The sequence below is a fragment of the Ictidomys tridecemlineatus genome, chromosome 12 (assembly GCF_052094955.1).
Source record: "Ictidomys tridecemlineatus isolate mIctTri1 chromosome 12, mIctTri1.hap1, whole genome shotgun sequence".
In the NCBI taxonomy this organism is placed as follows: domain Eukaryota; kingdom Metazoa; phylum Chordata; class Mammalia; order Rodentia; family Sciuridae; genus Ictidomys; species Ictidomys tridecemlineatus.
In genome coordinates this window covers 112,928,020-112,953,419 of record NC_135488.1, presented here as the reverse complement: position 1 = coordinate 112,953,419, position 25,400 = coordinate 112,928,020, and the positions used below count along the sequence as shown (strand labels likewise).

Sequence of the window (25,400 nt, the reverse complement as noted above, 5' to 3'; positions counted from 1 at the left end):
ACCTGGGTCTCAGCCCAGTTCTATGATGCCCTTAGTGACAATTATGTAGATTGGTTTTCCCGTTAGTCTTTGCAAGGTCAACGTGACCCTGAGATGAGACAAAAGAACTAGAGCATTGCTCATGGCCCTGCATGTGGTGGTCCTCCAACATCACCATGGTGATGTGGTGATGGTGATGGCGGGTGAGCATTCATGGTGATGGGAAAATAAGTTCCCTTTTGAAGGATTTCCTTTTCTGTACAGTTTAAATATGTACTGATTCCTATTAACTTACATAGGAGAGATTAGGTTTTAATACTGCTGGTCACAGTTAGTGATGTTTTGTGTTCAGCTTAAGCTTTGTAGGAATTTGAGGCAGACCACATCGACATGCTGATACTAGTGGGTCCACACTGGTAGTATCCCTTTTACTTCACCTTGCAGCCTTTCTGTGTGTGAGAAACCCAGACTGCATTTCTTGTTCTGTGGGTAGAGATGAGCTGTGGGCACATCCTTGGAGGCCAGCCAGTGCCTGCCTGGAGTAGGCCTGTTATGGATGCTGCTGCACTGATGGAATTTCCCTGTGTGTCGGTGGGTTTATGGGAGAAGCAGGCTTAGATTTCTGTCCTCTGTCCTGACCTCTTGTCAGTGTCTTAAACAGAGAATTCTCTTTCTGGAATTATTTGCTGGAAGTGGGAAGCCATGTTGGTGACAAGCAGGGAATGTGCTAATTTCTTTGTTCTCTGTGGAGAAGGATAAGGTGGGTAGAGTACTCCTCAGGACCAGGGACAACTGTTTTTGGATGTGTCTGTCCAGGGACTGGACTCATCTGGCTGGAATGTTCTTGAAGGGAAACTGCTGTTTTTTTTTTTTTTTTTTTTTTGGTGGTACCCCAAGCGGTGGTATGTTTCCACCTGGACTCTGCTGCTCTGTGCCTTCCTGAGACTCAGCCAGACCCTAGTGTTAGGCTTGGGGTGTGGGGGCTGCTGTTTGTTCCCCTCACCCTCTGTCTCTGGCTCTTTCCCTGGGGACAGGCTCTCAGGCACAATGATTTGGTTGCTTTCCAGGAATTTTGAGTTTGGCTCAGAGCGAGCTTGGAAGGGTGAAGGCAGGTGTGTTCAGAACAGAGCCCCGGCAGAGCATGGCTGTCCTTAGAAGGGGTGTGTCCAGTACCAGGAGAGAAGCCAGGAGATCTTCAGCAAGTGGCTCCTCATGTGGAAGACCAGCAGGGACAGCAGCCTCTGGAGTCGGGTGGATCTGGTTAGGAATCCTGGCTCACGCGTGGCCTCAGGCAGAGTACTTCATGTATCTGAGCAAAGGCGCCAGTGGGGGGTTGATGCCCACATGGGCTGGGAGGAGATGGCGCAGGGGGTGGCAGCCTTCAAAGAGAGGACACAAGCAAGGGTACTAAGCTGCATGATGTAAACACTTGAACCAGAGGGTTTGCTGTACAGGAAATGCCCTGTTTTCCTGGAATTCTCAGGAGCCCCCTCTGTCCCTCCAACGGTTTCTAAATACCAAGCTACCAGAGTAGGATTTGAAGCAGGGCGTTGTCAGCCTCTGAGCGGGCTTCTGCCACATGAATACCCACCTCTCAGCATCTCCATTTGTGGAGTGGGTAAGAGTGGGCCCAGCACCTGCTTCTCCCTCCAGGTCCCCCACTCAGCGCTCACGGCCTGCCTTCTTCCTACTCACTAATGCTCACTCATGATAGCTTCGTGACAAGGTGACCAGAATGCACAAGCCCCTGGTCCAGCCTGTGGTCACCTGAGGGGTGTGTATCTGTCTAGAGCCATGCAGTTTCCACTCTCTTGTGGTGCCACCCGTGAGCCAGACCCATCTTGGGGTGAGTTAGAAGGGACCGGTGGGGACAACCACTGGCAGAGCCCCACTGTTGTCACCACTGCAGTTTTTGCCCTTTCTGGCTGTGGTGTGGACCACCCCAGGAGGACACTGGGCTGGCAGAGGGTGGCGGGCCATCAGGACATTTCAGTAGCTCTTCCCAGTTGGGTTGTCAGTTGTCATCAACTTGTAGTTCCTTGAGCTGTGACGGCTCTCCTGACTGTCTGTCGCGGTCACACTTACCTGTTGGCGAGAAATGCTGTTCCCTTTATGTAGATGCGGTTGGACCTTTCATCGTTCTGAATTAGTCAAACATTTCTTTATCAAACCTGAAAAGTTTTAACTCTTGTGCAATGAATTGAGATTTCAGAAGAAGTAAGACTAAAGTTCTCTTGAGATATATGAATCTTTTACTTTATACTGGCATCTTAGACTTTTAGTCTGCTTATTAGATTCATGCAGATAACTTAAAAAAAAAAGGCGTTGGAATGATTTCCTAATTGACAGACTTGATTGACAGAACAGTCCCCAAAGTCCCATAATTGAGCAAACAGCTTGTCACCATACAAATAATTAAAACACCATTTGAAAAATGTATGCCATGAATAGGGCTGACTCTGAGGCCGTTCCCAGCCTCTCTTCCGAGCACAGATTTCCAAGTGGTGGGAGCCTGTTGTATTGTGCTGCTGCTTGCAGGCTATCGCGCAAGCGACATTTAATGAGCCATTGCCGGAGGGGAGTGGGGACTCTGAATGGGAGGCATTTTGTTCCTTGCTGGGTGGCAAAGGGTGGCGAGGGCCGGCAGCTGTAAACCACCGTCTCCTCGCCCTGGGCTGGCAGTGCCGGCAGCCAACTGTACAACTCCCGTTAGGCTTCGTGTCTGTGTTTTCCTCTCCGTGTTCCTTCAAACATGGTATGCTGCGTGAATTTGTGGCTTTTTTTTAAAGCAGCAGATGGAAATCACAGCTCTTCCCCTTGCGGCTTCCTCTTCCCGGCAGAGGCACACATCAATCTGTTTTCACCAAGAGCTTCCATTCACATTTGGATCTCATTTCAGTCCAAACTGTTTGGTTGGAACATAAACATTTTCCTTGTCAGTAAGGGCCTGTAGCCTTGTCCTCCTGCTGCTGACGAGGACGTCTGACAGGCCTGGCTGACTCCAGGACTGAGTCTACCGCGCTGGAAAGCCTCCAGGTTATTGGCTGGGCAGAGCCGGTTTGTCCACAGGATCCATAGATGTTAGAAGGGAAGGGACTTTGGTGAAGGGTGTCCTTTAACAGATGAGCTGGCTGAGGCCTGGAGAGAAATCCTCCCCTGCTGAGGCCTTTCCTGGGGCTGATTCTCCAGGCGGCTCCCTGCCTGTGCTCTAGAGTTTTGGGGAGGTGGGAGGTGGTATTCCCCGCATGGCAGGCTAAGGGGAAGAAAGACCAGAAAGCAAAGAAGTGACCTGTCCAGGTGCTGAGCCTCAGACTCGGGCTCGAGACCTGGGTCCCTCCGATTCTGAACACTGCGCCATCTCCCCTCACCACCTACAAGTGGCTCAGCTGCCATGGATCATGCAGGGCGCTGGCCTGTGTTCTCTGTCTCCTTTGACCAGGAATTACTCTTTGGGACTTTGTCTCAGAGACACCAAGTCTACATTTCCAGCCCAGGCTGGGATGGACGCAGACTAGGAGCGCAGGGGCCAGGTTGCTTGCTGCATTGTCAGTGCTCAGTAGTGTGGGAAGTGTGGGTGGGTGAGTCAGGTCATGGCCACAAGCCCACAGACCCTCTCCTGAGCCTGTGCCTGGGGAGGGGCAGCTTACTCGGGACTGCAGAGCCCAGTGTGCCCACTGAGAGGGATGCTGTGTGGCAGTGTCCTTCACTTCTCCTGGTGGAGAGCAGCATTGGGTCTCCTGTACTGCCTCCCAAATGAGCATGCCAGGGCGGACGGGAGGCGGTAGGCCACGGGACATTGGCACAGAAAAGTCGGCGCTTTCTTTGGAGATTGGGTGGAGCTCTGTGTGTTGGAGTCTTGCGTATAGGTGTGTGAGGGGTCAGATGGGCCTGCTGGGAGTGCTCAGCCTTTGACATTCTGAGGAAGGCATTTATTAAGCACTTCATGTGGCTTTTAAAGATTGCGGTCCTTGGAGGCAGAGCTGATATTACTGGGTTGGAGATGATGTCGTAGCAGGATTTTAATCTAGGGAACAGCAAATTACTGATCTGCTTTCTATAAACTGATTTCTTCCCTGCTCCTCTGACCCCCTCCCCCACCCTCAACAGGAGTGTGTGGAAAAGTTGGGGTGTTGGCTGTGGATTCTGGCAGCTTGTGTGGTGACCGATGGGGTCCTGCAGGGGGAGAACTAGCCTGCCTTCCCTGTTGCACTGGCCCCTGTTTAGAGGTCCTGGAAGTGCCCTAATTGTGTAGACTCATATTTGGAGAGGTAGATACAGAGAACAGATGAGGTTGAACTTGTGCGATTTGGATGCTTAGGGCTTGGCCTGCCCCTCAGATGGGAGGAGAAGAGAGGCAAAAGAGTGTCAGCATCCCTAGGTCGGGAGGGATTTGACCCTACTGATGAGGAGTGAACATGTGCTGGTGGAGAGGGAGTGGTGGCGGCTAGAAAGTAGGCAAGTGAATGAGCAGTGTGACCCCCGCATGAATAATGCAGGAGCTGCATGAATGGGGGGGTGCAGCGAGGGTTCATTGATAAATTTAATGCCATATGGTAAATGACCACCCAGGAGACAGTTCTCCGGAGAGACCCAATTGACTGAGTCATCGACTTAGGCTAATGCATTTTTAATGGCTGCCCAGATGCATTTTCTAATTTGTGATTACATCACTGTGTACCAGAATAAAGCACGAATCATCCTCCAGTGACGAAGAGCATGCAGCTGCCAAGCCTTCCAGTGTGAGCCACCTCCCTCTTTTGTCTAACGTCAGCTACAAAAAGACTCTCCGGCTCACATCGGAGCAGCTGGTGAGTCTCCCGGACTCAGTGTGGCTTTGTCTCCATGTCCTTGGGGGCCATGGTTGTACAGACTTTGGGGTTGTATGAAGGCTTGGATGCTCCTTCCACTTGTACTTTGTGGCACCCTTCCTGCCCCAGTGCACCTGCTGCCCTCTGGCAGCATCACACCCCTCATTTGGATACCGCGCGTATTTCCACGCCGACACCTGTTGAGGTGGGCCCCCTCGTGACTTCCCTCAAGTTCCCCTTTTTCCTGACCCAGCAGAAGGCACCCTGATTGAGCTCCCTTATCCCAAGACATCAGTGACTAATAGACTTCTGAAAATCTCTCAGGGTGCTTAAGAGAAATGTTTGTTAACACAAATGCATCTCTTAAATTGGTGGAAATCTAGGAGAGGCGATGGGATGGGGAGAATATGAGGTAGCCAGGGCATCATCTGGTTATAGTGTTGTGAGAAAGTGTGTGTGTGTGTGTGTGTGTGTGTGTGTGTGTATGTGTGTGTGTGTGTGGGGGGTGTGTGTGTGTGTGTAGCCCAGCTTTAATTAGGCTCCTTCTGTCCATGTATCCTATTTCAAACCATAACCATTCAGAGAGCAAATATCCTTGCTATTTTGCAAATAGAGTCTTTTGCATTTGACTTAGTGGGGAGCAGTCCTAGTTATGGTATTTAATGGGAAAAGTTCAGGCCCTGGTACCCATGTTAGCCATGGATGAGGTCCTGTGGCCTGCAAGTTACTGTGTGACATAGGCTCCTGCCAGCAATCTGGGGGATACCTGAAGTCATCCCTGTGGGTCTGTGCAGTCAGCTAGCATGCACCAGAACATCCCAGCAAAGAGACTCAGAACTCCCAAAATGTCATTTTACTTTCTGAATTCAGTATGATTTCTTTAGGTCACCACTATATTCTGTGGCTGATAATGACTGATAACTGAGCCTTCTTTTTTCTAATTTGTGTCAGTAAAATAACCATTAAAAACACATTTTAAATAAGCATGAAAAACATGGTTATTTAGGGAACATTTTCACATTTGGTTTAGATTTGTGTCTCCGTATCAGGACCTTCACATGTCTCTTCTGTAACTACAGTTTATCTTGCCAAGGCTCATGGCCTTTCATGTAGCCCTGTCCAGAAACACTGGATCATGTCAGAATTACCCTTGGAAGCAGGATACTTACGGGAAGTGGGTGATGCTGTGCTGGGTGTGGCCTGGGAGCTGAGATTCAGGTTGCCTGTCCAGTCCCAGAAAGACCAAGAACAAGCAGCAGGAGAGGAACTTCACGGTGGCCCAGGGCTGTGATTGCTTTTGGAACTTTGGCTTCCTTCTCATAGACAGAGGCCCATGTCCCTCACCGTGGGCCTTCTCTCAAGCAGACGCAGTTATTCATATTTTTCAGAAAAGCTTGAAGTTGAAGAATGGCCCCAATGACGTGGTTTTCAGTGTCACCACACAGTATCAAGGCACCTGTCGCTGTGAAGGCACCATCTATCTGTGGAACTGGGATGATAAAGTCGTCATTTCTGATATTGACGGCACCATCACGAGGTAAGACAACTTCAGTGTGGGAGCCTGGTCTCCAGATGGACTTCATGCTCCTCCTCGGGAGCCTGGTGGGACTCCAGAGTTCAGCTCCTGGGCCTCAGCAGCTGTCTTTCATGGCCTGGGGGTGGTTTTCCCTGGGGTGCCATCTTTCTGCCTTGGTTGCTGACCTGGATGCTTTTGGAGAAGGCCTCTGTGGAATGGTCAGCGCCTCTTCACTTGAATTTAGCAAGCCTAGCTCTTGGCCTGTGGTCAGACTGAAGGCGCCCTCTTGTGGCTCATACCCTGTTCTGACCAGTCTACTTGATGACTTGAGTCTTGGGCTTTGTATCCACAGTGTCCTGGGTCTTGTTCGTATTTTTTATTGAAGTATGAATGGTGTGTTGAATTTGAATAGGTTTTAAAAATCCCTTTGAATTACCTTGTTATTTTTCTCATCTTTGTCTTTATTTAGATCAGATACCCTTGGCCACATTTTGCCCACCCTCGGGAAGGATTGGACCCACCAGGGCATTGCGAAGTTGTACCATAAAGTGAGCCAGTAAGTACAGAGTGCTCGTCTTCTATTTCCTGGCACCGCTGGCACATGCACCGTTCTGAACTCAGTCTTTCCTGCCAGGCATGGGGTGACTTATGCAGATGGGGGACCTAACCTGAGAAGGGGCAGTGGGAGTGGAGAGTGGGGGTGGAGAATCCTAAGTTGCACAGAGAGTCCTGACAGTTCCATACTTGGGTCAGGACCACGAAGCAAGAAAGAAAGTGTAGGTGAGTCAAAAATTGCTAGGAGAAAGAAGAAGTTGGCAGTGTTAGCTGAGGGACTGGGGTTCGATTCAACCAGGGAAAGTCAAAAGGATAGGCTTATGTGTGCCAAGCGATCACCTCTGGTCTAAAAAGTTGCAGACTCCATGCAAATTTTAGATGAGGTGCTGGTCCTGAAAGTCAGCTTGCAGTGCGCTCCGTGTCCACCTGGTCTGTGGAGTGCGCAGTGAGTGGATGGCAGTGCTCACTGCTGGGGCCTACACCTGGGATGTCAGGTGGTGACTGGTTCTCAAACTGCCATCGTGTGGGGCACTTGTGTTGCTTCCCTTGATCTTATAGTAATTCTGAAAAGCAAGTAATATCATTTCTGTGTGAGTATAAGGGGAATTATACTTGAAAAGTTCAAATTGTTTGTCCAAATCCTGTAGCTGTTAATGGGCAGGACTCATTCAAACCCTCGTTGCCTGGCTCCAAGGCCACAGCTTCTGCTCCGCTTGCCTCCAGGGGTTGGAGCCCTTCAGTGATTCTCCACCTGCCATCCTGGCTTGCTGGACTTCGCCTCTGATCCACATAGTTACACCTTCTCTAGCTTTCTGTGGACTAGAGTCTCCAACACCTCTCCCTCCGGTGTCTTCTGTTCTCCATCCAGTGAGAGCTGGAGGTGTGTCTGAGTCAGGAGAGCCCTGTCTTCCATGGGTGAGCAAGGCGAGGACATCACATATTTAGTGTCTGGATGGGCATCTCAGGTCTGGTGTTCCCAATCTGATGTGCTGACCTCTGGTCCACATGGGTGGTGATGAGGTGTGGGGAGTTGTTTAGCTGGACAGAGCTCTTTCTGGAATTTTGCACACAAATAAATAGTCTTCCCTGCTCCATATTCTTCCATTTATGCAATATTCATGGAGTGCCTGTGAGTGCTCGGTCCTGTGGCAAATGGTTGGGATCATCATGCACCAGCCAGTCACTTACTCCAGGACCTTATGATCCTGCAGTGGAGGATCTGGTGGATTGCAAGATTCAGGTTTCTTCTTAGATGCCCAGCCTAGTGGTTTAACCCTTTCTAGATTTCATCTTTAAAAATTTACAAGAGTAAAGCATGCTTCTTTAGAAGTTCCAAGGTAAAGGTTATGGCTGCCTCCTCCCTACCCTACCCGCTAGTGAATTGTTCCCAGAAATACTGTGGACAACCTGTTCTATCTTGCTGTTGTACTTACTGAAAAAAAGAAAGAAAGAAAGAAAAAAATCCATTCTACCCTCATATGTCCTCATGATGTTAAATTATCTGTAATATCTTTTGGTTTTGTTGCATACGAAGATTACCTTATTCTTTTTAGCTGCTTCACAAAATTCTCTTACAGGTATACCCTGCTTTATTTAACTCATAACTATGTTGATGAACATGTAGATAGTCTTTTTTACTATTTCCAAAAGTGATACCATAAGTATTTACATATTCTGGTATTCTATTTTTAATGTGTGTGTGAATGAATAAAGAAGGCGTGAACCTTAGCAAGTCCTGCGAGAGTCCTAGACGTGGTGTTCTTCCCCTGAACTGCAGGTGGTTGACGTGCATCTCTGCAGAGCTGACCTCCACTACTGGGGGGTTGCCTTCTGTGAAGGCCCCCAGCCTGCACTCTTATAGCTGTTGTGTGCACCCCTTCCCCACAGCCCTCCATGGCTGGCTTTTCTCTCAGGAGGATTGATCTGCCCCTTGGCTAGTGTGACACTTAGAGTTGCATTTACTTTTGGTTTAAGGAAGATGCCTTCCTGGGTCAGGATGTTGAGTTCTTCATAGCCTGATTCATTTTGAGTATTGGAGCATAAATCTATTTCTGTCTTTTTAGTGACATTAGAAAAGGGCCACATTTCTTTCTACCTCCCGCCCCTTTTGGTCTTGATTTATATCTCTCTTGGATTTTCCTGAAGTAATATCTTAAAAAATAAAGTCTTGTGGCTTCCCAAAGACACTGGATGGTCCTTTTCTTTGAAAGTTTAGAAAGAAGAAACTCTGTTGGGAATCTGAGGATGCTGCGGAGTTCTTCTTGGTCGTCGTTTTGGTCGAGTGGCTGGAGTGTCATGACGTGTGGTCTGATGTCAGTTGCTCTTTGAGTTTGGTGTGTGCTGTCTGTGGTGCCCAAGGACAGTCAGGCTGTGGGATTTGCAGTGCTGATGGGGCTCCTGGGGCAGTGTGTGGGTCTGTAGGGGCGCCACACCAGCACCTACCAGAGGAAGTGCTCAGGCTCATGCTTCCCAGCAGTTTCCTAGCCTCATGATCACTCCTCCTTTCCTGCTGCTCTTGGACCTTTGTCCTCTGATGTGCTGTGTTCCCGACTCTGCTCCTTTTCTGTCTTCTTGCCTTTGCTCTCGCAATAGCTTTTGCTTAACGTGTCTTTACCTCTGATTTTTGAATTTCAACATTTTCCCAGCCTTTACTGTCTGTCTCACATGCCACAGTCTTCATGATATGTTTCCAGGCCAGAACCCGTGACCCTGGCCAGCTGTCAGCTCCTGTCTTCCCTGGCTTTGCAGCTCTTCCCTGGTGTCCAGGGGCGTGGGCCTAGATTGTTGGCTACAGTCCCCATTGTGGGGCACCAGGCTGGTCACAGTGTAAGGCATCTGGAACTGACCGTCAGCTAAAGTGGGTTCCCGTCCAGACAGTCTCACAAGCCAGGCCCCGTGCACGTTTCAGACAGCCACAGCTGGGAGCAGAGGCAGGACCAAGCTGACCAGGGCTCCTAGAGCGCCCTTCCAGTTGGTCCAGGCCATTCTTTTGAGATTTTATTGTGATTACCCAGAGAAATACTTAGAGAAATGTTCAGCATGCTGGAGCACCAGGAGAAAGGTGCCGTTTAGTGCAGGAGTTTTGGACTCATTAATCTCTTTTCTGACATTGCTGCCATTGAACTTGGGACCACTTAAATTTTATTCACTGCAGAATTTGCCTAATGAATAAACCAGTCTTGCAGTGAGCTACTTGCCTAGAAATTACAGAAAATAAGGACAACTTTATTATTTATTTTTTGCTGAATTTAATTACTTGTTTAAATATGGTTAGTCCTGAGGAATTATCTGTGAGTCTGATTATCATCTCATTCATAGGAAGGGTATAAACCTTGCTTAGTTAGTGTTGAAAGAGAACTATAGCAAATATAAATGGAAGATAAATGAAGCTCCCTCAGATTCAAATACATTCAATAATTAGAAGGAGCATAAAGAAGGACTATTTCCTAAAATATTGAGATCATTGAGCGAATAGGTTTTTGGGAACCTAATTTTGAAGAATGATTGCTCTAATTTTCTACCTTAGTTGATGTGTATTTCTATATTCACGTTACCTGGAGTCATTGTCTCTATGACTCAGCAGGAGTGAATTCTTGTGTTTCCATAGACAAATTCGTTTATCTGTGGCTTAAGGAACATGCCACCTCAGGCCAGCATGTCAAAGGAGGGACAACCATGAGCAGACTCATTGGGGGTTTTCCCGTCTCCTGCCCACAGCAGTCACTTCTTTCACCTCAGCTCTTGGTTTACTGCAGGGTCACTCTCTGCCAGGAAGAGAGGCTGGTGGGGAATAAAGGTCTGTCTGTCAGTCAGCAGGGCTGGATTCCAGCAGCGACAACTGTGACTTACCTGAGGCCCTTAAACTAGGGTGGGAGCATGTGTCCCATTCTGAGCTTTGGGTTCCTCCTCTGTAAAATGAGGTTAGGCCAGATGACCCCTTAGGCCATCGCCATCCATGCTGTGCTCTGCTGCTGAAGTGTGTGCACGTGGGCTGCAGCTGGGGGACTTTCTCAGCCCGGCCTCGGCCAGAACTGGGAGGCACCTAGCTGGACTGTACACCTGCTGTGCGCTGGGGGCCGTCCCCCTGGGCTCTGATTTGTGCACCTGCTGGGTACTGGGAGCTATTCTGGGGCTGCAGGGATACTGACCACCTCTCCTTTGAGGAGCTTGTGATGAGGGAGGAGGAAGCCTATGGAGCTCCTTGTAGAAAGGGGGTGAGTGATCAGGACACTGGGATGCTGCCTTTGAAGGACACGGTAAAGGGGACACTAAAGGTGTCACAGGAGGTTTCAGTGAGAAGGTGGCAGCAGGGTTTCGAAGGAGATGACAGGTCATTGTAAGTGGATGTAGGAACAAGAGTAGAGGTGGCAGATGAGCTATTGCCCAAGTGGCCTCATGGTGCCCAGGAAGGGGGCGTGAAAAGGGGAACAGGGAAGGAGGTGGGAAGCAGATCACAGGGTTCAGTAAACCAGGCTAAGGCCAGCAGCGGCTTTGATCCAGAGCCTTCCTTAAGGGACCGGGTGCGGGGGGCTGTCCTCCTTCTTCAGATTGCAAATGGCGCCCCAGGGTCCCTTTTCCCCTACAATAGTCATCCTCTACCAAGAATGTCTTTATCCCCTGTGGGACATGTAGCAGTGTGTGGTGACAGTTTTGATTGTCTTGGTGGGGTGTGCTGGTGGGTGGAGCCCAGGGGTGCTGCTGAGTACCCCTGCTGCAGCATTGCATGGGCCTCCGTTGACCTCAAGATGTCAGTGTTGTGGGCTGCAGTCTGGAGGCTGGTCTTAGCAAGCACTCCTGGTGGTCTGGTGTAGTCCAGAGACTGTTGAAATCTCTCTGGTTCAGGAGACGGACACAGGGACAGAAGGAGAAAGCCTGGACTTGGATCACTTTTTCTTACTTTGCTCTGGTATTTCCCCAAGTCCTGTTCCAGTCACCCTGGGCCCTCCTCTGCTTTGTCACCTGTCCCTTTTCTCTAATTTTGGTCCCCCACCCCCGACAGTCTCTGCTCCCGTGGGGCAGGGCCTCACCAAGCCCCATGGTGCCCCTAGCTGGCAGAGCTGGCACTGGAGGTTCAGAGAGAGTGGTTGAAAGGATGGTGGCAAGAGCCTCGGATTGTGTGAAGACCTGGGCCGGGTGGCTGAGGGGTGCATCCTGACATGCTTGCCCTTCTGAGTAAAGGGTCTTACACCGAAGAGCGTCACCCAGACAGACTTGTGCCACCAGAGCGTTGATGGAAGGCATTGCTGGCATTTCAGATAGCTTTCCTTGAGGCTGGGAAAGGCTCTGGAAGGGAAATTCTTGTTGTCACCAATAAGTATTTTCCCCATTAGGACATCCCCAAGCTGATTTCCAGTTTGGTGTGGTAACAGTCTTTGAATCAGAGTGCGTGAGTAGTGACAGCAGCTGGCAGTGGGCTAGACTCTGAAAATCAAGTTTTGAATAAAATTAGCATCTCAGACACCTGCAGGTGGCAGCTTTAGGACTTTGATATGAAGAGCTATATGCAGAAGTGGTGATTATTTTGAAAGATTGCATGAATTAGACAACTAAAATACAAAGATGTTTAATTCAAAAGCCTACTTGGTTTTGAGGTGCATTCCTCTATTCCAAACAAGCTGATCTTTGTTTGTGTCTTAAAACTTTCCTGTGTCTTGGTTTAAAACATATTGTGAAGTACTTCTTGAGACCAGTCCTTGGCCACCCTGGCCCATTCACAGACAACTGTGAGTTGGACAGGAGTGGGTGGCCCATACCCATGTGCTTGGCGAATATTCACTAAGTGGCACTGGGGAGCACCGTGTTTGGTCCTTGGGTCACAGCAGGGGTTCCTATCCTCCTGGGGTTTGTGGATTAATATGAGAGACAGTTGGAAGAGGGACTGTGACTTATTAGCGATAATTGCTATCAGGAAAAATAAGGCAGGACCTGGGGCTGGGGATAAGCCCCTGAGGGGCTTGTGATGAGGAGTGAGGTGGGTTCATCACAGGGGTTGACAGCCCTATGGAGGTGGGACAGGCCTGAGTGAGGTGAGTGCAAGCTCCCCCTGAAGTCAAGGGACGGACGGTATTGCAGGCAGGTGGGTCTATGCCAGCCCAGAGGTGAGCATGGCCGGTGGAAGGAATGGCGGGCGGGCGGGCGGGCGGGCGGGCAGGCGAGTCTGCATGGGAGAGATGAGACAGTGCTGCCCACAGAGCTGGAGGGAAGGGCAGGGTCTGTGGCCTTTTGAGCCATGGTGGAGAACTTGGGTTGTATCTGAGAGATGGCAAAACTTGGGAGGTTGTTAGCACGAGCAGATTGAATTTTATGTTTCCATAGGGTCCCGTGTGAAGACCTAGAGAAGCAGCCCAATGAGCCAAGGCTGGGGCAGCTGTGGGGGCCCAGAGGCCATGATGCGGTGCTGGGGTGGGGCTGGCGTGGCTTGGGGTAGGTGTTGGGTGGAGGGGGACGGGGTGGGGTGAGGAAAAGGGGAAACCAAGGAGGGCCTGAAGTGTCGGCTTCACACCTGGTGGATGAGAGGCCTCATTGAGGCAGGGACCACCTAGGGAGGAGTCACTGGGGTGCATTGGTGGTGGAGAGACCACCTTTGAGATGCTGCTGTGTGTCTGGTAAGTAACATGCTGTTTGCTTTTTTATATTGCCCTGGAGCTTAAGAAGGGCTGAACTAGAACGTGAACTTGAGAGATGGTGGTGTATAGATGGTATTTTAAAATTTTTTCATAAGTATTTTATTTAACGTAATGTATTCAAACTGATTATCATTTAGACATGTAATCAATATGAAAATGACTAAGGGAATATATCTTGCACTCTACTCTTACAGTGAGACTTCAAAACTTGTCATATATTTTGTACTTACAGCACATTTTATTATGGCCACTAAATTTTTAATAGTTAAAAATAGTGGAGTCCAACTAAAGCAGGTCTGTTGTGCTTAAAAGAGGACTATCATGCTGCCTCAGTTTAGATGCAGCACTTGGAGCTCTGGGGAGGGAGGAGGAGGGTGCTGAGAGGACATGGGGCCCGGGACCTCAGGGCACTGTGCATCTTGAGTGGGTAGAGGGCGTGAAAGTAGCCTGGGTGACATGTCTGGGAGGAGCCGGCCAGGGACTGAAGTCCAGGGAGCCAAGTGGCAAAGGTGCTGTGCTAGAGGGTGGACTGAGCACCTGGCAGAAGCTCCTGGGAAGTCTCTTCACATAGAATTGAGAACCACTGCCTGAATTTAGCAAGATGGCCTCGTAGCTGACCTGTGTAAGGCCAGCAGGGAGGGGAAGGAGAGCCTGCTCCAGAGCAGGGGTGGAGAGGAATGGAGTGAAGAGGTGGTTCAGGGCCTCGGCACAGCTTTTGGAAAGAATTCTGCCACAAAGGGGAAGAGAAGTGGGATCTTAGCTGGAGAGAGCCCAAGGACACAGGGTTTGTGAGTGGTGTTTTCTGCTTGGTGTGTTTGTGGGAGATGAGAGTATCGCATGCTGGTGGGAATTAGCCAGTGGAGAGGGGCATTTGAGGGTGGGCAGGGGAAGAGCTGTGTGCCCAAGCAGGGCCATGCACGAGCAGTTGGCTGCCCTGGACCTGGCACAGTGGATGGGTGGCCCTAGTTGGAGCAGGGACAAGGGTGTACAGGACGCCGTGCAGAAACACTGGCCAATTTGATCCCTCTGAACCTCCATCTCTGTGGCAGTAAACCAGGGAGAAACACCCACCTAAGCATGTTTTTCAAGTGAATTAAATCTAATGAGGAATGTGAATGTGCTTAGTAAATTAGAGAAAGGCAATTAGGTTTATTTCTCAATTGAAAATAGGATTTTATAGAATGTGGACTTTCTTATGTGGGGAACTTGCAACAAAGGCATTCTTCATGAAACAGAGAGGGTTTGGGAATGCCAGAAACTTTCGTTTCTGATTGCCATTAAATGTGGGTGCTTGCTTTTTCTCTTTCAGAAATGGATATAAGTTTCTCTACTGTTCTGCACGTGCCATCGGGATGGCAGACATGACACGGGGCTACCTGCACTGGGTCAACGAGAGGGGCACGGTGCTGCCGCAGGGGCCGCTGCTGCTCAGCCCCAGCAGCCTCTTCTCCGCCTTGCACAGGTACCACCCTGGCACTCTGCTCCCATACTCAGATCTCTGCAAGAATAAATCTTCTCTTACACGGTCTTCTCCAAGCAATGCCCGTGCTTCACAGGGGCACCAAGGAGATCATGGGCGTGCAACACCTTGGCTTTCCATTGGCTCTGGGGTGAAGTCCAGTCATTAGCTTGGCTCTGGGTGGCTCTTCATGACCTGCCTCCCAGCCCTCTGTCTCATTTCTAACTCTCAGCCATACTGAACCCTCTGCTGTGCAGTCCTCTCCTCCGTGCTGGTCTGTTTTGGGTAGCTCTCCCTCTCCCTTTCTCCCTCAGTGGTCAGGCTGGGTCTTCATGGGGACCCTTGGGGAATCAACTTGCATCTCCTCTCACTGGGAACCCTGCTGGGATGAAGTGGTCTCTCTCCCAGCTGCCCCATCCACCTGGCCCTTGGACCCTCAGCACACTTGCTGATCCCTCTTAGAATTCTAGACATACTGCTTCTTATAGTTACCCTCTTGGAGATCGATTCTGATTGTCCTCCTCTCTTCCCCTTCTGGCCATATTCAAGGCAGCTGGTCACCTCTGGCTGTGGAAGGGGTGGGTGGGGATATTGCACTCCTTTTCATAGGGGCACCCATTGTGGTTTCCCCAGCTTCCCTTGAAGCATAATCTCTTGCATTCCACATGGGTCAGATTGTTGGTCCCTGCTAAAGGCTAACTCATAGTGTTATATCCTTGCTCTTGAACATCAATGAAAGGCTTTGGCATGGTTCTGCCCCAGTTAGTGGAGCAGATTAGCTGCATGTGCTGCTGCTGACCATTGAACAATGGACAAATCTGTATGGATCCAAAATGCCAAGCTGACTCTTGATTATTTCTCTATAGACATCTTTTCCATCATAGGTTTGCTTTTAAAATATCTCGAATTAAAGCTTGCTCATTCTTGGGAGAAAATTCAGGCAAAACACATGAAACCATGTGTTTCAAGTCTTATGAATTATCACAACAGTATAGCTTCAATGCAATCCAGAAGTTTAATGGAATTTTGTCACTGAACTACATTGACAGCTTGAAGCTGGCTGTCATTAGCATGTGCTGAGCACTAAGTCTATGCTGGGCGGAGTGGAGAGTGGACATTATTACCCTGACATCCTGCTGTTAACTTTAAAGTGATCCTTCTCATGTTCTTATTTACATATCTTTGTTTAAGATGTATATTGCCTGTAAGGAGTTATTTTAAAAACTCTCAAATATCACAGTTTGCATGGTGTTCTGGGAGATGGAAGTGCCCCTGAAGCAATCCTGCAGTGTAGCCAAAGCCATTTCATGGTCAGCTGCCCTGTAGATTTCCTAGAATTGATGGGTGAGTCTGCTATGAGCACAGACGACCTTCATTAGCAGGCTTTGGTTTAGCTGGGTTCCATCCTAATGGCATTGTTTAGCTTTAAACTGGATGAAGGAAGAGAAGTGGACGAGGCTGTGGGGGGCACGGGGACCTGCATGCATTGCAGTCTCAGGAGCAGGCTCTCACCAGGGCAGGGCAGAGGGAGCTGCTAGTGGGGACAGAGCCTCCAGGCAACCTGGTGTGGCCAGAGGCACCCCGCCTTCCATAGGCTGTGTCTCAACTGCCGAATGAGAAGGTTAGCTTAGATACCCCCAGGAGGCCTTTCCAGCTCCATGCCGTGATTCTAGGAAACACTGAGAAACAAGTTGGGGGGATCTCTTCCACATACCTGCCCTTTTGGTTTGTTCCACGCTCCCATCCGTTTGTTCACATTAAGATCAAAACTGGAGTTGAGGCCCGTGCCCTATGGTGGAGACAGAACTGTGCAGATGGTTGTCATAAACCCCCATCAGTGCAGTGCACCGTTCCTAGTGCAGCTCCAGGCTCCGAGTGGTGACCTGCTGAGGAGTTGGGCTCAGAGGCAGGGGCTTACAGATTAACCCTGGCTGGTTCCTGCAACTCTGGATTATGGGGCAGAGTTGAACTTCTGGAGTTAGGCAGCAGTAGAGGCTGCTTTCTGTCTCTCGGAAAGAGGCCTTACTTCCATAAATAGCTTTGATTTCCCTTGAGGTTTCTGAGTTGTGAGACTTGGACATGTGACACTTGTGATTTAGAGTAATTTACTTCTCGTGAGGTGAATGACCCACGACTGTTTGCAAATTCAGATCATCAGAGATGGGATATACCTAGGAGCAGTGTGGACTGGCCACTGTAGTCATACCAGGGCTCTCTAGGTATCCAGCACTGTCAAGCCATGGGTGGCCTGGGGCCACAGTATCTCCCTGCTGAGCACCAAATACCCATTCATGTTGAACTGTCCCATTCCTCCCACCCCCTGTGAGTCTGTGTGTGTGAACGTGAAGTTACTCATGTGTTCACCCACAAGGGTCCTGAAGTGTGGACAGCCACTCATGCATCCGTACACCAGGATCCCAGGCTGTTGAGTACAAGACCCTTACTCAGTGCCCAGGAGGACCTATGGCCTGGGAGTCAGCACAGAGCCAGGACCATCCTGGGGGCTTCACATATTTAGTCTGTGCCTGTAGTTATCATTGCCATTGTCATTGTCACTAAATTACATTTTTCAGTAGGTACAAGAGGAGATTTCTAGGATATCTGCAAGGTATAAAACAAATCAGTTGGTGGACACAGGGCACCTTGCATCCACTTAAAGAGCAGAGGTGTGCCATCATGTGCAAGTCTCAGTGCTGGACCCCACTGCCCCTCAGTAGTGCCCGCTGTCCCCGAGTTCAGTTAGTCATTCCTTATGGTCTTGCTAATCTTCTCACCGATATTTGTGACCCTAAGCAAAGTATTTACTTGTGCATGTTTGTGAGTTTTATGTCAATGAAATCAGGTGTTTTCTTGGAACATATATTTCAGCTCTTGATGAGAATCTCTAGGATTGCGAGTGGAGCTGCAGTTTGCTCATTACTTTAGTGGTTTCTGGTTGTGTGGCCCCACACCTATTTATTCATTCTGCTGCCGGTGGATGCTGGAGTCATCTCTAGCTTTTTGCAGTTGATGCAGTATTTTATTTATTTTTTAAAAATATTTTTAGTTGTAGATGGACACAATACCTTTATTTTGCTTATTTGGTTTTTTCATGTGGGCCTGGAAATTGAACCAGGGCCTCATGCGTACTAGGCAGGTGCTCTACCACTGAGCCACAACCCCAGCCCAGAGAGCAGTGTTCTTGTGTGTGTCCCTAGGGCACGTGTGCTGGGTCGAGGGCAGACTTTTACACTCTTGCCAGGGGGTATAAATACCTCTTTTTAGACTTACTGGTCCTTGGGGACCTCTTCATTGAAGTGCCTATCCAAGGCTTCCCTGCAACTTCTTTTTGCTTTGGGAGAGTGCAATGTGTATTCTATGAGTGCTGCAAATCTCTTTTTTTTTCAGTTATTGCTTCTAATGAGCATAAGTTCTTAGTTACTTAGAGCTGAGCATATTGTTGGCTCTGAGGTTTAGGCGTTTGTATCTTAACAAAGTCCTCCCTGACCTGTGAGCATAGTTTCTGAATTTTATTGACTGGCGTTGACTTTCTCGTTAGGTCTACACTAACTAGGAACTGATTTCTGTAGGTAGCCTGATGCAGAGACCCAGAGTAATTTTGTTTTCTTCTGTGGGTATTCATTTGTCCTGGCACCTTATATTAAGAACACACTGCCCTTTCATCCTGTTTTGGGATGCTTTTGTGGTCATCAGCCAAGCGTCTGTGAATGTGTGATCGTTTCTGGGCTCTGTTTTTCCCTTGGCAAAGGAACATATGGACCAGGTACTGCAGTGTGTCAGGCCCCAGGGCTTCGAAAGCCCTTCACCCTCCCACCAGCAGGGGCGTCCTGGCTTCGTTCTGCTGTGTGGCTTTTGGAATGCAGTTATATAAAAACAGACAGAAATCTTTCATAATTTGGATTAAAATTGCAATGGCTCTGTAGGTCAATTTAGGGAGAATTAATATTTCAGTATAATATTGAATCTTCTAATTCAAGAATATAATTTATTTCTTCATTTATGTAGGCCTTCTCTTAATGTATTTTAGTAGTTTAATAACCTTAGCTAGAAAGGTCTGTCATGACTGTTAGGTTTCTAGACATTTGATATTTTAAAATCTATTTTAAATACTGTTTACACGATTATATTCTCTGTTTCTGATACATGGAAATGCATTGATTTTTTTTTTCTTTGACTTATTAACCTTCCTGAATTCTGATAACTCATCTGGATTTTTAAAAAGTGTAGGTGGCGGCTTTTTGTGAATATGAATAGTTGTTTCTCTCACATCCTTTCTAATCCTTACAGCCTACATTTATTTTTTCGTGTCATTGCTCTGGGTGGGACTGAGTGTACACACTGTACTGCCGTGGTGCTGGAGACCCTGGCATTTTACTGTCAGGAGGTCTGAGTATCCCCTTCTCATCCTGGTTTAAGAATTTTCACCCTGATTTGATATTGAATTGTATAATTGTCCTTTTTATATCAGAGATTTTTTTCCCCTTAATCTGACAATGTGTTGTTATTCTAATCAATTCTAGATATTATGTCACTCTTGCATTCCTGGCGTGAGCCTGGCTTTTGATATTGCTGGTTTGCACACATGTATGTATTTGGAAGCTTTGCCCTTATTCATGGGCTAGATTGTTTTACCAGTTGCTCAGAATTTTCCTCAGGTTCTGTGTTCGAGCTGCACCTGTTTCATGAGTAGGTGTGGAGATGCTCCCCTCAGTAGGCTGGGAGCCCCTGCTCCTTAGCCGGTTGCTGGAAGTCTTTCTTCCTCCTGGCGCCATCCCTGTGGGGAGGCTGGCAGGCCACCCCTGACACTCTCCTAGGCTGGCTTCACTGACTTCACAGTGTTGAGGCTTATAAGTAGTTTAGTGTTACTGAAGTTATTCTCCTGCTGATCTGTTATTTACTTGTTTGTTTTAACAGAGAAGTGATTGAAAAGAAGCCAGAAAAGTTTAAAGTCCAGTGTTTAACCGACATCAAAAACCTGTTTTTCCCCAATACGGAACCCTTTTATGCTGCATTTGGAAACCGGCCGGCTGTGAGTACTAGGTTGAGTCCCTATGAGCCCTGGACATTGCTCCCCCAACAGCAGTCACCGGAGAGCTGTGGCCCGAACCTCATGTAAAGCCAGTCCTCATCCTGTTCACATAGCCTGGAAAGTGGCTGCATCTCAAGGCAAAGAGATTTGAAATCATGCCACATGGCCTCCAGCTTTTTCTGAAGGCTGGCTGGTGGGTTTGACCTTGAGGTGTGGGCCTATAAACTTGAAATTCCATATCACTTCTTAATGAGTAAAGCAAGGGCATTTAATAGCATTAGATCCTTTCTTCCACAGGGTGGGGAAGTCCACATATTGAGTCTTAGGGGTGTAGTGTTTTAAGAGTGTGGAACATATAATCTTACAGGAAGAGGAAATGCTTTGAGGTTGTGTGTGTGTGGCCCAAGTTTAGTGGAAGGTTCAGAATTCTGGAGAATACAGTGGGTACAGTACTGTTTGCTCAGCCAGAAAATTCTTGTACTTTTAAACATCATGACAGGTTTTCATGAAACAGGAAAGTGGGACACAGTAACCCCAAAGAATGTCAGGATTGCAGGAGACGCAGGAGTTTGCTTGCTCTTTAACTGGGTTCCTGAACACAGAGGGGCCCGAGGCCGGGGGAGGAAAGCTGGCAGGTTCCCCACTTCCTGCTCTTGTTGGTGCGAATTTGATGCTCTTACTTTAAAACAGAGATCACACACTTTTTTTTACAGTGAACTTGTTTAAATCACCTTTCTCCACACAGGACGTGTATTCCTACAAGCAAGTGGGGGTGTCCTTGAACAGAATCTTCACTGTCAACCCTAAAGGAGAGCTGGTACAGGAGCATGCCAAGACCAACATCTCCTCGTGAGTATGGCAGGCGTGTGCCACCTGGGGTTGCAGCTGTGTCTTGAGATGGCGCTCTGCCATTTACAGTGGACTCTTGAAGCCCTTGCTACCTGTGTTTTTAATCTTTAACTACTCTAAAGCATGTGGTTTAATTCCTACATTTTTTGTCCAAAATTTAATTTTTAGACAGCTAGAATCAAATCAGATTCCCCTCTAGGTGTGAAACTTGAACTGGACGTTAGATTTTGCTACCAAAAGGAATTGAATGAATTCAGAATATCCTTGTTTAGATTTGCCGAGTTAGGCTCGGAAGCCTAGAATGTGGATTAGAAATGTAACCAAGCAGAAATATGGGAAGCTGGATACCTCCTCAGGTGCTGAAGCTCCCTGTCCTGTGTAGTTGTTGAGAAATTCTCTTGTATGTTTTGGTTAAAACTCAGGTTTTTCAAGTCAGAGGGCTAACCCCAATGGTTATTTTTGTTTTTGGCAGTACTGGGGATGGAACCCAGGCCCTTTAACATGCTAGGCAAGTGCTCTACCACTGAGCCAGATCCCAGCCCTTTTATTTTAGACAGGGTCTCACTAAATTCCCCAGACTGGCCTCAGATTTGCAATCAGCCTCTCAAGTAGCATAGCTGGGATCACAGGCGTGCACCCCTGAACCTGATGCTTTGTTTATGATTGATTAGGATCTTGGTGGGTCTATTTCTCTATACTCATAATATAGAAATTTGGGAACCTCTGATGAATTGTTGTGTCCCCTTGTTCTAAACTGCTGCCCTGACAATGTCTCCATTCCTCTTCTCCCTAATGCCAGTGCAGCATGTGCCCGTGTGAAAGGGTCCCTGGCCTAGGGACGATCTATGGATTTTTATTTAGGGTTACAAAGAGCTTTCCGTGGCTAGGGATCCAGTTTCTAAGACTGCTTGCCCAAAGCCTCCAGTGTCACTCTGCTTGCCTCCTGAGACTCGGGTTAGATTGCTGTAGCCCCTTGTTGTGGCCTGTCGCTGGGCCCCAGGGTGGACTTACGCATGGAGCCAACTCCCATCTTGCCAAATGATGCTCTCCCCTGACACCATGATGGGACTACTCCGTGAGGGGACTACTCCCACATTGCTCCGGCACTGAACTTGCTACATTTCTAAGCCACGCAGGTATACCTGGCCAGTTATCTGGAATGTCCTCAGGGATGGGCCATAAAGTAGCTCGGTGCTTTCCTCCATTACATTTGTGAGTGGCGGGGCATGTTATGCCCGCCTGCTGCAGGGAGCCCAGTTGTGGAGGGCTGAGGCACCCACTGGGTCTTGCCTTGTCACCAGAGCACGTGGGCTTGGTTCTGGTGCCTACCGCAGCCTGGCAGAGAGCTGCTGCAGCCGGGAGGCTCCTCCATAAGGCTCAGATTAATAGGCCTTAGAGCTGGGAGGTCTTTAGAAATTTTGTTTTAATCCCCAGTAAAGACATAATTCTTGGTTTTATATTAAGAGAGATTTTCCCATTTGTGCCAGTACAGTGTTCCTCATGAGGCCTTCAGAGGCCCCTATTAAACACACACACTCGTCCTTATTTAATAAGTTATTTTATGCCTCAGAACATACTAATTCCTGGAGTTTGGATTTCAAAAGCCCCTTTAGGTTTTCAAAAAGCAAATTGGAACTGGAAAGAGGCCCAGGGATTGTCAGGGAGGAGCCTGGGGATTTGAGGGAGAGGGCCAGGCGTGTCCGAGTTGGGTGGAGGTGCCTGGAGGTCTGAAAAGGCAGATTCAGAATGCAACTTTCTTTTTGTAGTGCAGGCACAAAAGCTAATGTGCAGCATCCTCTTGGGAATGCAGAGAAAACAGAGTGAGAGAAGGTTGTAGGGAGCATTGAGAAACCTGTTCTAGTCCAGCTCCACACACTCCGAAGATGAAAGACCTGAGGCTCAGAGAGGGCAAGATGTTTACCCAGGTCCCTCAGCAAGTAAGGCAGGAGCAACTCCCAAATACCTTGACCCTCATGCCAGCCAGAGTTTTTTCCCTGAGACATGTTAATGGTTTGCTGAATAAATTTATTGAGTACCCACTATATGCAGTTCTATTGCTGCAGATACTATTTCATTTAATTCTGATAGTAACACTGTGGCAGTTTTCATTTCTGCCACTTTACAAGGATGGAAATTGTGGCCCTTTTCCCAAGATCACAGAGCTGGAAAGTGGCAGGGCGACGGCCAGGGCTGCTCGTCTTTTCATCCTATAGTGAAGCAGTCTCTGTTGTGTTCTCCTGGGAGGTGCTTTGCCTGGGTCCGTGTCCCCTGTGTCTAGATGGCCTCTGGCAGGCAGCAGTGTGGTGGCCATGCTGATTTCCTCCTGTTGTCCTTTGTGTGACCCCTCCCGTAGAGCCCTCAGGACTCCTTTATGACTCTTGTTCTCACCTCTTGATTCCTCATTAGTAAGGGGTGTCGTCCTAGTCACCTTGGGCAGGTGGTCACTGGCTGGGGTGTGGGTCTTGCCTACTGCGAGGGCAGCCCTGGTGCTGGTGCAACTCAGTGTCCATTTTCCTTGCAGGTATGTGAGGCTGTGTGAGGTGGTTGACCACGTCTTCCCGTTGCTGAAGAGAAGTCATTCTTCGGACTTCCCCTGCGCGGACACTTTCAGTAACTTCACCTTCTGGAGAGAGCCGCCGCCACCTTTTGAGAACCAGGACATTCATTCTGCTTCAGCATAGTACATGCCACACAGCCTCCTGCAGTGGTGCGGGAGCCTGTCACCACTAAAGAACGGGTTGTGGGGACCCTGGAGCCGGCACTGGGAGCCCATGTGTGCTCATTTTCTTAGAATTGAGGAGCATTCTCCCCTTCCCCCTGCCATGGGGTGACGTTTCTGAGTACACCATGGAGGCTGGACCCTCTAGCCAGGAGTGGGGTGTTCCTGGGTGCCAGGCATCCTCAGTGTGGCTGCTGCCCACGGCAGCGCTGAGCCCCAGCCTGCTCCAGGGTCAGTTCTGGTTGATGTGCAATATGGGGCTCCAATGCCCAAGCAGAGGCTTGCCCCCTGACGAGGTTCAGCTGAGGATTGCCAGATGTGCATGGCTGGGGTCCTGGGGGGCCACACTCCCATGGCAGCGACATTTGTGTTGCCTTCTGCAGAGGGTGGACAGGGCAGTGAAGGGTCAAGTGGCCTGAACCCGAGGTCCCTGATGGCAACCTGACCCTCGTGGGGTCGGGGCCTTGAGCAGGCCTTAGTCTTGGCCCCGTGGTTGTTCCCTGGCAGTGTTTGCTGACTACCCTCATTTTTAGGTGACATGTTCTTAGTTCCTTTGGTTAGAGGCAGCCTGCATATCCCCCCATTCTTTGTGGCTCAAGGCTGGGACATTTTTGCCTTAATGCATCCGTGGCAGACATTTTCCTTGGAATGCGCTGTGTCCAGCTCTAACTGCTATGCCTTCATGGAAAATGATCGTGACTTTTAAGGCGCATTTCAAATCAGTTCAACATGCCGTTGTCACCCTTTCACTCAGCGAGGTGGCGCTGATCATGTGGCCTTGACTGGGGCTTATGCTGAAGGGTGATGACGTTGATTTTTGTTGGGAGCTCTCAAAAGAAACTGGTTGGTTTTAAGAAAACAGTTTCAAGCAGTTGAATTCTATCCTTTATAGATATTATTTATTGCTTCACTCTGATTGGGTCATGTTGTAAGCACCCTAGCCATATTCTTTCAATTACAACTGTTATTAATCCATTAAAAAGCGAGTGTGCTAGACATCTGAAGAGCCTTATTCTGTGTATCTCATGACTGACCTTCTTTTGGAATTATGAATAATTTATTTTTCTTAGCTTTTTCCACTCAAATTAAGGGTAAGGTTAAAAGTAATAATTTGAGTGACATTCTTGAAGCCAGTAGAAGGTGGTTCTGTTTATTAATCTAGCTGATGGAAAGAACAATGTGAAAAATGAAAGAATTATTTTGGTAAAATATTTTGCTTTACATTTTTGAAGTATTTTTTTAAGGAGTGTTTTACTGTGACGACTGAAATGCTTTCCAATTAAATTTCATTGTTAGAATTGTAGGCGCAAAGCACGGAGCGGCTGAAGGAAATGTTACTCTTTCTGTGAAAGAAAACCCGGCCTCATTGCCTTTGTTGTGGTTGGTGGGCTGTTAAGGATGGGTGGCTCCACTGAGCTGTTCGTGGGGACACCCAGAGTCCGGCAGATTGCAGACTTCCTAGAGACGTGGACATGCATGTGCAAATTCCCTTTGGGAAGTGTTAAAATTAATTAAAAATATTCCTGCCTTAATGAACTCCTGTTTGTTCTCTGCTGGCCTTTAGAAGGCACATGATTCTTCTGCCACCAGGGAGTGTGAGTGAATTTTCACTGCTCACTAGCCTGCAGAGGTCCCATGCTTTCTGCCTTGCGCCCCAAGGGAGCCTTGGTGGGGGGAATGGTTGCAACTCACTCTTCACCTGCTCTGTAGGCTGCTCTCCAAGTGAAGCCTGAGAGCACGCACTTTGGACACTAATTTGATGTACCTTGAATTTCCATAGACCCCCCCCCCCCCCGAAACAGAGCACACCTTCCATTGAGTCACACTCACTCACACGTGAGCCCTGGGTGGGCTGTAAGA

General features: G+C 48.6%; 1 protein-coding gene and 1 long non-coding RNA gene across 10 annotated transcripts in view; one reads left to right on the top strand and one right to left on the bottom strand.

Moving 5' to 3' along the window:
- Lpin1 (lipin 1) overlaps positions 1–25,076 on the top strand; it is an 83,805-nt gene extending 58,729 nt beyond the window's left edge. For all 9 annotated transcript variants that reach the window (XM_040271300.2, XM_040271298.2, XM_078029648.1 and 6 more), the window contains 7 exons: positions 4,661–4,787; positions 6,176–6,324; positions 6,773–6,859; positions 14,794–14,946; positions 19,858–19,972; positions 20,718–20,821; positions 23,343–25,076. In XM_040271300.2, coding sequence (XP_040127234.2) covers positions 4,661–4,787; positions 6,176–6,324; positions 6,773–6,859; positions 14,794–14,946; positions 19,858–19,972; positions 20,718–20,821; positions 23,343–23,502 — 895 coding nt within the window. In that variant the 3' untranslated portion in view covers positions 23,503–25,076. The remainder of the gene's footprint in view (positions 1–4,660; positions 4,788–6,175; positions 6,325–6,772; positions 6,860–14,793; positions 14,947–19,857; positions 19,973–20,717; positions 20,822–23,342) is intronic.
- On the bottom strand, positions 14,614–16,843 carry LOC144369454 (uncharacterized). The gene is made up of 3 exons (XR_013429240.1): positions 16,658–16,843; positions 15,436–15,510; positions 14,614–14,982 (listed from the first exon to the last, which is right to left on the bottom strand). It is a non-coding gene; the product is annotated as an uncharacterized LOC144369454 (long non-coding RNA).
- Positions 25,077–25,400: the final 324 nt, after the last annotated feature.